The following is a 12,897-nucleotide window of genomic DNA, read 5'->3' as shown; positions in this document are numbered from 1 at the left end:
TGTATTACCATACAGATATCTTTTACCCATTCATTATAAATTATTTTATTTTACTGACATTTTTAATTAGGCTCAGAAAATAAATTCTGCCAAGTTAATGTTCATGATATCATTTCCCATTCCTGGAAGTAGTGAGTCCCTTTATTTGATCTGATGATGGGTATGCATTCTCCCAGCAAGATACAGCCAGGAACAAAAATCAGAAGGCATGAAGTTTTGGAGTTAAGTTTGCTGAAAAATACCAATATTTGTCAAAGGATTATGAAGCAATGAGCAAATAAAAAACTGGAGACACTGTTTTCTGATATAAAAATCAACAAGTGTAGATTGGGATTAACAAATACACACTACTATATAGATAGATAGATAGATAGATAGATAATCGATAACTAATAGGAACCTACAGTATACCACAAAGAACTCTACTCAACTCTCTGTAATGGCCTATAAGGGAAAAGCATATTAAAAAAGGTGGACACATGTATATATCCAGATCCATATAACTGATTCACTTTGCTCTACAGCAGAAACTAACAACATTGTAAATCAACTATACTCCAATAAATCTTTAAAAAAAAAATTGACAAATCTAGTAATACTTCCATCATGGATAATCCACTTAATGTCTCACAGATTTATTTTATGGTCTCTTGATAGAATAATAATTGATGCTGTGTCTAATCCCTTTGATTATGAAAAAATAATGTGTGTGAAAGCACATGCGGTTGTTCGCTCGCTCAGTCAAGTTTACCTCTTTGCGTCCCCGCGGACTGCAGCATGCCAGGCTCCCCTGTCCTTCACTACCACGTTGGAAAAGATCAACCCTTATACAAAGCTGCTTATTCCAAAAAATTACATATCGAAGTTTAACTATGTAGACAGCCTGGTTCTTGTTATCCTGGACACATCAGGTAATAAGAGCACAGTCCCTGCTCTGGGCAAAGATAGAGCCTGGGGCTTCAGGCAGACATGGTGAGAAACGGACAGACTCTAACCCACATACTAGCATTTAATTTAAATACAAATCTCATATAATATAATATATTAATTTATTCAAGATGTTAATTGATTCAAAACTGAAAAAATTAAGCATTTTGATTTGTAATAAGAATCTGTTTTCAAATAATAGTTATTCAATATTACAAAATAGTGATACCAAGAAAACATTTCATGCAAAGATGGGCACAATAAAGGACAGAAAAGCTATGGACCTAACAGAAGCAGAAGATATTAAGAAAATGTGGCATACACAGAAGAACTGTACAAAAAAGATCTTCATGAGCCAGATAACCACTATGCTGTAATCACTCAGCTAGAGCCACATCCTGAAAAGCAAAGTCAAGCAGGCATGGGAAAGCATCACTGTTAACAAAGCTAGTGGAGGTGATGGAATTCCAGTTGAGCTATTTCAGATCCTAAAAGGTGATGCTGTGAAAAAGCAGCACTCAATATGCCAGTAAATTTGGAAAACTCAGCAGTGGCCACAAGACTGGAAAATGTCAGCTTTCATTACAATTCCAAATAAAGGCGATGCCAAAGAATGCTCAAATTACCACACAGTTGCACTCACCTCACATGCTAGCAAAGTAACACTCAAAATTCTCCAAGCCAGGCTTCAACGGTACATGAACCGTGAACTTCCAGGTGTTCAAGCTGGGTTTGGAAAATGCAGAGAATCCAGAGATCAAATTGCCAACATCCACTGGATCATCGAAAAAGCAAGAGAGTTCCAGAAAAAAAATATGGATTTCCGCTTTATTGATTATGCCAAAGTCTTTGGCTGTGTGGATCACAACAAACTGTGGAAAACTCTGAAAGAGATGGGAATACCAGACCACCTTACCTGCCTCTTGAGAAATCTGTATGCAGGTCAGGAAGCAACAGTTAGAACTGGACATGGAACAACAGACTGGTTCCAAATCGGGAAAGGAGTATGTCAAGGCTGTATATTGTGACCTTGCTTATTTAACTTCTATGCAGAGTACATCCTGTGAAATGCTAGACTGGATGAAGCACAAGCTGGAATCAAGATTTCCAGGAGAAATATCCAACCTCAGATACGCAGATGATACCACCCTTATGGCAGAAAGCAAAAAGGAACTAAAGAGCCTCTTGATGAAAGTGAAAGAGGAGAGTGAAAATGTTGGCTTAAAGCTCAACATGCTGAAAACTAAGATCATTGCATCTGGTCCCATCACTTCATGGCAAATAGATGGATGGGGAAACGATAGAAACAGTGAGAGATTTTATTTTTGGGGGGCTCCAAAATCACTGCACATGGTGAATGCAGCCATGAAATTAAAAGACGCTTGTTCCTTGGAAGAAAAGTTGTGACCAACCTAGACAGCATATTAAAAAGCAGAGACATTACTTCACCAACAAAAGTCTGTCTAGTCAAAGTTATGGTTTTTCCCGTAGTTGTGTATGGATGTGAGAGTTAGACCATAAAGAAAGCTGAGTGCCAAAGAAATGATGTCTTTGAACTGTGGTGTTGGAGAACACTCTTGAGAGTCCCTTAGACTGCATGAAGATCAAAGCAATCAATCCTAATGGAAATCAGTCTTGAATATTCATTAGAAGGACTGATGCTGAAACTGAAATTCCAATTCCTAGACCAGCTGATGCAAAGAACTAACTCCTTAAAAAAGACCCTGATGCTGCGTAGATTGAAGGCAGGAGGAGAAGGGAATGACAGAGGATGAGGTGGTTGGATGGCATCACCAGCTCGATGGACATGAGTTTGAGCAAACTCTGAGAGTTGGTGATGGACAGGGAGGCCTGGCATGCTACAATTCTTTGGGTTGCAAAGAGTCAGACACGACTGAGTGACTGAACTGAACTGAATATTGCAAATATTATTTATTAAAGAAATTATTAAATGTTTCTTAAAATTTAGCACTTTAATGTTACTTAATGCTTGTCAGCAATTATTTAAGTAGGTCATGACATAAAATACCACATCTTATATTTTATGTTAATCATACATTTATGTAGGGATTTGTATTGTAAAATGTGCCAAAAACTTACTGCATTAGAAACTTTAATTAAGCCCTCCTGCTGAGGGTCTTCTTTTTTATTTTATATTGGAGTAGAGTTGATTAACAATATCGTGTTAGTTTCAGGTGAATGGGACGGAGGGGTATACTGGGAGTTCGGGATCGACATGTACACTCTGCTGTGTTTAAAGTGGATAACCAACAAGTACCTACTGTGTAGCACAGGGAACTCTGCTGAATATTCTGTAGATTGATAGGGTAGACCTCCTCTCGTTCAGCACTGAGCCTCATATGCTTGGTTCAGAGGAAATGCAAAGAATCAGTAAGTAAACCAATTACCCAAGTACTGTTTGATTCATGTTCAGAACTATATTCTAATGGAAAGTAATGAAAAGAGTTCTAGGAGATCTAATGTTTTGATTTTTGTCCTTTTGCCAATAGTTTAATATTTCCTGGAGTGAGACTAGGCGCAGATAGTCAATTCAGTGATTTTCTTGATGGATTGGGACCAGCCCAGCTTGTCGGCCGCCAAACCCTTGCTACCCCTGCAATGGGTAAGAATAATTTTTCCTGAAAGAAAATGAGTGTTTCATGGTTGACAAGATTATTTAAAGCAGCGTAATAGCATTGATAATACAAGCGAGAAGAACATTTATCTCAAATATTGCTGGTTTCAAATGACTATTCTAAGTTCCAATGCATTTTTCTAACTTGATACATATTTCTGATGCATTTTCCTAACTGCTGACAAAGGTCTGTATAGTCAAAGCTACGGTTTTTCCAGTAGTCATGTATGAATATGAGAGCTGGAATGTAAAAAAGTTCCAGAAAACTGAGCACCGAAAATTAATGCCTTCAAACTGTGGTGCTGGAAAAAACTAGTGAGAGTCCCTTGGATATCTAGGAGATCAAACCAGTCCATCCTAAAGGAAATCAACCCTGAATATTCATTGGAAGGACTGGTGCTGAAGCTGAAGGTCCAATAGTTTGGCCATCTGATGTGAAACGATCCTGAAAAGATCACTGGAAAAGATCCTGATTCTGGGAAAGATTGAGGGCAAGAGAAGGGGTAATAGAGGATGAGATGGTTGGATGACATTACTGACTCAATGGATATGAGTTTGAACAAACTCAGGGAGATAGTGAAGGGCAGGGAAGTCTGGTGTGCTGCAGTTAGTTCACGGGGTCTCAGGGTCGAACACGACTAAACAACGGCAACAACTTGACACGTAATGTCAAATGAATAAAGTTAGTCACCTATCTTTGAATTATCAGAATTCTGTCAATGTAATGTCTACAATATATCCAAATGTAGGAGAAGGGTAGCATGTTATAGCATGGAAAAATCAATAGATTAGTCGATCAAGAATGTTGGTGTGAGTGCATTATTATGCAAAAAAATTAATGAAATTGCGTCCCTACTTCAGAACTCAAAAAAGTAGTATTTTGGAGTCAATTGTAAAAGAGAAACAAGAGGTGAAGAAAGACACTAACAAATACTGAAAATACTTAATGTTTCTATACTCTTGGAGTGAGAAAGAACTTCCAAACCAAAGCCAAATAAATAAAAAAAAACTTCTACTAGCAAAAATACCATAAATTAAGATTATAAAAGGTGATAAATGGATAAAATTATCTGTAACATGTCCAATAAATATCTTCCTGAAAGGCATGAGATTTTAGCTTGAAAGGACTCATAGAGTAGTCAGCAAAATCATGAGAATATTTCAAACACAAAAACAATATTATGTCATTTTACAGTCCCAGATATTGATAGAAAATCCCACAGCTTTCCTAAGAGGAAAAATAATTGTATCCAAAATTGTATTAAAAATCTGATTCTCACTGGACTCTTCAGTAATAATAGTGGAATCCAGAAGATGAGCATTGTCTTCAAAATTCTGATTAACAATTTATTTCCAACATGGAGTACAATAGCCAGCTGAGTCATCCAGTAAATTTGAGGCTAGAACTAACAAATGTGTAGACACAAAGGGCCTCAAAACATTTTCCTTATACCCAGCATCACTCAGAAACCTATTGGAGGACATGCTTCAACAAAATGAACTAAGGAGACTTAAAACTTGTGAACTAAAAAGGAGGAACATTAAATTCAGTAAATTAATGCTTTTGTACAAGAGAAATGGATGGGATGCCCAGAATGGTAGTGAAGGAAAATCTAAGAAAACAGCTACCGCTTTAAAAGCAACCTGTCCAAATTGCAGCCTGTCAGATTCTTAAGCTAAAGCTATAGAAAACCTAGTGTGTTTGATTTTGTAGTAGAACTAGACAAGCAGGACAGAGTGAGGGGCTGAATTAGCATAAAAATACATAAAAATGTAAGCAAGTGCTTTTTAAAGCACACTTAGTGGGCGTAGAGAAAAGGAAGTGTCCAAGGAATGAGAAGTAATCACAATATTCCATTGTACTTAACTACAATATTGCATAACCATAATATAAATATTAATATTGGGAGAACAGCATGACAGAAAATGTCAAGTGTATACAGGGGACAGGAAGACAGAGAAAGCAAAATTAGAGGTCAATAATATCTATTATTGAAAAAAGGAAGGTATCTTATGAATATGATATTTAGAGATGCAGATGCCAGAAAGTAAAAAAAATAAAAATAAATGAGTTAAAATATTGCAAATTTTGAAAGCAGTGACTTTTGAAAGGGAAGAAGTTGAAAGAGAGACTAGGAATATTTTATACTAATAACAAGGCTTAGAGAACAGTTTGACTCTTTGAAGTGTGTGTGTATGTGATTAAAAGGAAAAAGCCTGAGAGTCCCCAGGAGCTAAGGTTTAAAACAAGAATTATTATAAAATTAATGAACAATCCAGAACCACAACATTGATCAGTGGATGAGGCAAATAAGAAGAATTAACAACTGAATTCTTTGTCACAGCTGAGAAAATGGAGATGATTCAACCAACTAAAACCAAGTGAGAAATAAATATATTTAATATTTTGGAGGATAAAGTATCATATCATTCAGAAAAAGTTTGGCATCTTCTAAAAATGGATAAAGGGCATGAACAGGCAATACAAAAGAAGAAATAAAAATTGAAAATATTTACAAATATGTTCAACCTCCCTAATAACCAAAGAAATGCTAATTATAACTTATGGAACATCAGACTGGCAAAAAAGTAGACATATTGCTCTTAATGTTATTAGTGGGCTGTGGAAGTGGGAAGACAGATTTTTTCTGATCACAGTGTACCTTTCTGAAGGATAATTGGCAGTATGCATGAAATTATTGAATGTCCCTTCAATTAGACCTAATGATTACAAATCTGGAAATTTATGTTTAAGAAATAATTAACCATGGGTGTAAAAATTCTTCTTAAAGATGTTCTTTCTAGTGTTATTTAATAACAACAATATGGATAAGCTATATTTCCATCCACAGGGATCTGGTTAAATAGGTAATAACATTCCCATTCCATGATTCATACAGTCAGTAAATTAAGGATGTATGGTCATGAAAGTTGTTAGATAAATAGATAGAGGTAGATGGTAGATAGATGTATAGACAGAGTGATGGAGAGAGAGAGATGGATTAATAGATGGTAGATGAGATAGGCTCATAGCCAGAGAGAGAAAGAAAGATAGGATTGAAGGAAGGAACTAACAAATTATGAAATTGCTAGGGTATTTATCAATATATTAATGGAGGTTTTTGCTAAATAATGGGAATGCAGATAATTGTACTTTTTATTAAGTATTTCATATACTCAACATAAAGGATAATAAACCTTCGGGTACAGAATTTCTTAACTACTTCAGTGTTGTTACAGTTAAGCAATTTATAAACCAGTATGAGACTCTCATAAGTTGAATGAGTACCAGAAAAATGAAGAGAAACATTTAAAACCTGATTTGGAGTTAGGGAAAAAAAGTGGGGTTGGGGGCTCTAAGTATTAGTTTTTTTATGAAGATCATGATGTGACTGCAAAGAAGTTGACACATTTTGCTTGTGCTGGCAGGTGATATACAGATAGGAATGGAGGATAAAAAGGGCCAGTTAGAAGTTGAAGTGATTAGAGCACGAAGCCTCACGCAGAAACCCGGCTCCAAATCCACACCTGGTAAGACACAAAATTAACTGTTCATGTGGGAGTCTCCCATGGACAGAAGCTCAAAACATGTTGTATTTGAATTCATATGCTCCGTGTTGCATTATCTGTCCTTTGATTGTATAACAGCGGATCTGGGGTTTCCTTGCACAATTATTCTGTTGAAAGTATTAGGAAGAGTCTTGTCATGTTAAGACAAATTCAGTTATGATGGCTTCTTAGCTCATGTCAATTATTTTTGTCTGCCCATGTACAAAGGCAGCATAAAAATTCAGTTCTAATCATAACAAGGATAAGCTTTTAGGTAAAAAATGAGCTTTAAAGTATAAGCCTATGTTGTATTGCCAGCCATAAGCCAAGTAAGTCAGAATCTTATGATAACTTTGCAGACTTGAAATGAGGAAAATTATGTTAGTAGTAACATATGGGTTTTAAGGGGTAGCATTCATGGAGCACTGAAAACTTTAAATGATTTAAATAATCAATGGAAAGCTTTTAATAAGCATCTCTACTTCTCTAAGGAAGCATTTGCTAATAAAGTCCATTTAATTTGAAGGGTTAACTTTTTATCTGTTAATGTTATCTTCGTTCAGCTCCTTATGTCAAAGTGTATCTTTTGGAGAATGGGGCCTGCATAGCCAAGAAGAAGACAAGAATTGCACGAAAGACCCTGGACCCTTTGTACCAACAGTCCCTGGTTTTTGATGAAAGTCCACAGGGTAAAGTCCTTCAGGTCAGTCATAGCTGGTTTGTCTTTTTACATTGTGACAGACCTATTGTCCACACCAACATTGAAGAGGTGGGCAAACAGAAAGATAATAAATTCCAAATTGTTGATTTACAATATAAGTAATATGTAGTTGTAAAATATCTCTTAGTTCCAATGGAGAACAAGATAGTTATTTTCACTCTCCTTTTCTCCCTTCTCTCGTCCTCTCCTCATACTTTTGCCCTGCTTCGCACCCCTCTCGTCTTCTAGATGTTAACAGGTTAGACCAGACAGGTAGAAGGGTGGAGTGATAGACAGGTAGGTAGACAGATACATAAATACGTAGACTAGCTGGATGGAAAATGTATGTGTGGGTGGGTAGACAGGTAGATGGATGGATAGATAGATAATTAGGGCAACCAATGTTAATAATAGGTTAGTAAGCAAGACGTGATGCAAAGAAGGAAAGGAAGCAAATATTCATGACTGGGTGAGTGGCAGTTTCGCTGTTAGCTGCTTCCACATGTTATCTTTTCTAGATATTTTGACCACCACTGCCCTGCCCCCAGCTTTTTTTGGCTTTTAACTTGCATTTCTCTAGCTACTAATAAGATTAAACAAATTGTTCATGTGTAATTGACCATTTGGATTTTCTCTTATGTGAAAAATTAACCGTTTTACCTGATACTCTTCTTAGCTTGTAGAAGTTTTTTGTTTGTTTGTTTGTTTGTTTTAAGCTGTTCTGGATACTGGTCTTTTGTCATTTACATGAATGACACACACATTAGTCTTACTGTGACTTTTCTTTTACCAAATTCTTTACATCTTTTGATGAACAGAAGTTCTCAAATTAAATATACTTCTTAAAAAACCACTTTTGTATTGTTTATGCTTTTTTTCTGACTTAGTTTTAAACAATCCTTCTTTATATCTTCTTTGTTAGGTATAACCCTTCTTTATTTTAATCCTTCTTTATAAATATATTGGGTGTATATATTTATATATTACATTATATATTATATATTATATTATATATTATATATACTATATATATTAAGGTTAGTATTATATATATTTATAACCTGAAGTTTATAAATATATTGTTTTCATAGAGTTTAATTATTTTGGTTTATGTTGTGAAGTAGGGTCCAATTTTATTTTTTCCCTTTTATATGATCATTTGTCCAGAAATTATTCATTGAAATATCCTTCTTTTACACCCATTCTATAATATCAGCTCAGTCATAGACCATTTCACTATCTACATTGAAAGATTCAATGCAGTTCACTTATATCTTTTGAAAGATTATGTCTGAGGAATACAGGCATTACATAATTTGGCAAGGTTACTCAGTAAATTGAAAAACTGAGATTTGCCACCCCTGCCTCTGTAAAACAGGTGAGTGAGTTCATTTAGGAACCTCCACAGAGCCTGGAGTAAGTGTAATGGGAATCTTACCTGACACCCCAAAAACTGATTTTGGTGTCAGATTGTTCTGTCAGTTCGCTGACTTGTTAATCCTCTGATCCAGTTAAAACTGTCAGGCAAGTCCTCAAAAGACACCAGCTTATAATTATTTTTCAGCCTGTCCCTTCAGTAACAAGTCTATAATATAAAAGAGATGTAATGAATATTCTTATTCTTTTTGCACATTCCACCATGCACACATGCCATGGTACCAGAAGCTGGGTTATCTTGCCCTCCTAGCTTGCACAAAATTTAATTTGTACATCTCTGGGGTCCTGCACATTGCTCACTAGATAATAGTTGCTAAAGAAGATTTTGAATTGATAAGTAAATAAGCTTGCCTGTTTGTTTTTAACATGGTTTATACAGACAATACCTCTCATGGACTGGGGAAATACTATGTATTCCATCAAATCAAAAAATCATGATGAAGTATCTCAAAGTACCTGAATATTTTTAATTATTAAGTCTCCTTGGTCTTAGTTATGTTCACTTCACCTCCTTCCCTGGCTGGCTCAGTTTTACAGACCAGTTTGCTCTCAACTCTTCACGAGTGAAGGAGAGGAGCTCAAGTTTACCGCACTTCTCTGTTTCTGCAGGTGATTGTCTGGGGGGACTATGGCAGAATGGACCACAAATGCTTCATGGGGGTGGCTCAGATCTTGTTGGAGGAACTCGATCTTTCCAGCATGGTCATCGGCTGGTACAAGCTGTTCCCACCGTCATCACTGGTTGACCCCACGCTCACCCCTCTGACCCGCCGGGCTTCCCAGTCATCTCTGGAAAGTTCCACTGGGCCCCCCTGCATCCGGTCCTAATGAACTCACACCAGTAAGACTCTACCTTCAGGATAATAATCTGAACCAGATATTTCATGAGCATTGTTGGAGACAGACAATCAACCTGTGTTTTGCCTGTAGTCGTTTTTCAATAATATGTCCCAATCGTTGTTTAAAACCTGGCTTCACATGACAGAACAAGGCAGTCTATCAAATACAGGAAGAGTCAACGTGCTAGAGAATCACTGATGCTTCTAACAAATGAGAGAAAGGAAACTGCAAATTCACACACACGCACGCACATGCACACATCAAACTGAACAAACTGGAAACTGTCACTTTTGTGAAAAGCTATATTTTATGTGTTTTTTGCACAAACCACAAGGAGTGTTATTTCCCTGGTGTTTATGTTTTGTTTGCGCGTTGTTTGTTGATTTCAGTTGATTTCAGATTTGTTTTAATTCGGTTTTCACTGCATTTGTTGTTTCTACTCATTTTCAGCTGTGTCATGACAGGGCTCGTGATGTTTACAGAGACCCTTCCTTTCTTTTTCCAAAAGCACCAAAAAAAAAGGGCTGAAGCAGTCTCTGTAGCATCTCTGCAGAGTGTGCACCATAAGACAAAGTGAGGCCGATGCAGGGCTTCACTGACTTTTGCTTTATGATTCTTCAGGTTCTTATGTGTAGAAACCCAGAAAATGAAAGTTATCTTCCAAAAACAAATAATCACAGAATCACTGTTTTGAATGGAGCTCATGTCTGTTTGTGTTCTAAAACATTAATTTATGTTTTCCATTGTTTTGCATGGAAGACTTTTGCAGAACTGAGTCTGCAGCGAATGCTGGGAACTAACCTAAATGCATCGTTGTACCGTGGAAACACTCCTTGTAATGCCTTTTCCTTCCTGACATCCAAAATAAAAGCAAGTATATGCTCATGTGTACAAACCATATGTTTGACTTCCCAAAATGGTGACTAGAAGTGTAGACTTAGTACCCGTCCTGGCAAGAACATGGTATGGGCTATTAATATTCCACTGGAAATTTCATTTGAAATATTCCACACTAATGATTTTTATCAAATTTTAGTTTACCTTTCTTTGAAATTGATGCAAGCACAATGCTTGTTTTTTTAATGGAAAGTATCTTACTTTGGGGTGGGGGAAATAAAACAAAGTCCAATTCAATTTGCATTTTCTTCATCTGAGTTTTTCTTGGCCTTGAATTCCCTTGTGACCTTCTGTATCTGTGCTAACAACTGCAGACTCTGCAGGTGCATCAAGACCTTTCCCCTCCTTTTATGAGTCCCTCCACTTTTGTGACTCCACAAATAGAGCAGCATGACTTGGAACTGTTCAAAGCTGCATGCACGTTTTATTAAAAAAAAAAAGGATAAAGAAAAAAAAAGAAAGGAAAAAAGAAAAGAAACAAAAGGTTATTTAATAATGTCTGTTAGTTCCACATAGGCCAGCTTGTATGTTGCATGTGCTTGTACAGTTTGCTTGTTAATTACTCTACTGAAATAACCAAGAAATCTAAGCCATCCATTTTTGTTATAGACATTTTGCAAAGTTTTAGCCAGACTCCATCTGTGAGTCTGAGGTGAAATGTCTATAGATGGACTTTATTTTTTACCCTCTGGAAAATGTGATGTAGTATGGACCAAATTCCTTCTAATAAATATTTTGGTGTCGATTCCTCCTGTGGGGCTGTAACACATGTAGACACTGTGTACACTTAGGTTTTAATCCATAGACATACTGCCTGCACCAAGTGAGTTATTTATTATTCACACACGCCAGAATGACCTGCCCATTGTTCCCAGGGCACAGATTGACCACGGGTCACCATGCTGAGCAGGAAGGACTGAAGCATTGGTGTACTTCTGCTAGATACCGTTCTGTCTTAGTGGCCAACAATCAACTGATTCTAATTGGGTAGTATCTTTCTATTTGACCACTTGTCTTAACACTTCCCTGTGCTTTTAAATGAACTTCCAACTCATGTATGTAAACATGTTTAATAAAATTTACTTTTCATGTCAGAGTCTACAGCCATCTGTGTTCTGTGTTGTACCAGATATTTGTTGTGGGTTCCACTGGGCAAGATGGGAGCTGGATCGCGGGAAGGGAGGTGGGATTTGTCATCTGCTGGGGGCACTTGACTTGTCACTGCACAAATGTGTGTCTTCATCTCCAGCCCAAAGGGTACTTTGCATCCCATACAATTTTTTTACTCTGTCAGCCTGTCTTAAGTGAGCACATAAGTTTACTTCTGAAAAGTGGCATTACTGAAAACAATAAATCTCAGTAAGAATCAAACAGAAGATTGTTTTTCTGCTGCTCTTTAAGTGTGCTGTTGTCCAACTGCCAAATCATTTCAAGCATGTGATATGTCAAAATATCAATTCCTGCACCTGTTACCAAAGCATCTGGTTCCTCTTTCCATTGGTTCCTTCTGGACCCTTGACTGATTCATAGAAACTTGCCTTAGGGTTGGTCAACTTAAACCAAACAATATGTTATATCATCTCCAACAGAATCTTAGAGAATAAATATATCTTCAAAGATAATAGCTGAGTCTCCAAAAGTAGTGTTAAATAAAATTTGTTGGCTTTATTACTTCAACTTTATGACATTTTCTTTTCTTCCCCAAAAGTGTGTTCATATATGATGCCAAACCTGGCCTCTGTATACCAACACTGAATTAAAATTTGAAGACAAGAGTTTTGGGTGAAGAAGAAAACATATCTTTATTGCTTTACTGGGCAAAGGGGGACATAGTGGGCTAATGACCTTAAAACTGTGTGTCCCGTCCTGCAGGGGGTAGTGAGGAGTATTCAAGTGTTCAAGGAGCAGAGCA

General features: G+C 36.7%; 1 protein-coding gene across 26 annotated transcripts in view; it reads left to right on the top strand.

Annotated features, from left to right (window-relative positions):
- The window catches only part of RIMS1 (regulating synaptic membrane exocytosis 1), a 244,073-nt gene extending 231,987 nt beyond the window's left edge, over window positions 1-12,086 (top strand). For all 26 annotated transcript variants that reach the window (XM_070292523.1, XM_069599446.2, XM_069599471.1 and 23 more), the window contains 4 exons: window positions 3,438-3,550; window positions 6,992-7,093; window positions 7,675-7,814; window positions 9,858-12,086. In XM_070292523.1, coding sequence (XP_070148624.1) covers window positions 3,438-3,550; window positions 6,992-7,093; window positions 7,675-7,814; window positions 9,858-10,076 — 574 coding nt within the window. In that variant the 3' untranslated portion in view covers window positions 10,077-12,086. The remainder of the gene's footprint in view (window positions 1-3,437; window positions 3,551-6,991; window positions 7,094-7,674; window positions 7,815-9,857) is intronic.
- Window positions 12,087-12,897: the final 811 nt, after the last annotated feature.

The sequence above is a fragment of the Ovis canadensis genome, chromosome 9 (genome assembly GCF_042477335.2).
Source record: "Ovis canadensis isolate MfBH-ARS-UI-01 breed Bighorn chromosome 9, ARS-UI_OviCan_v2, whole genome shotgun sequence".
NCBI lineage: Eukaryota > Metazoa > Chordata > Mammalia > Artiodactyla > Bovidae > Ovis > Ovis canadensis.
This window is presented reverse-complemented; position numbering and strand designations above follow the sequence as displayed.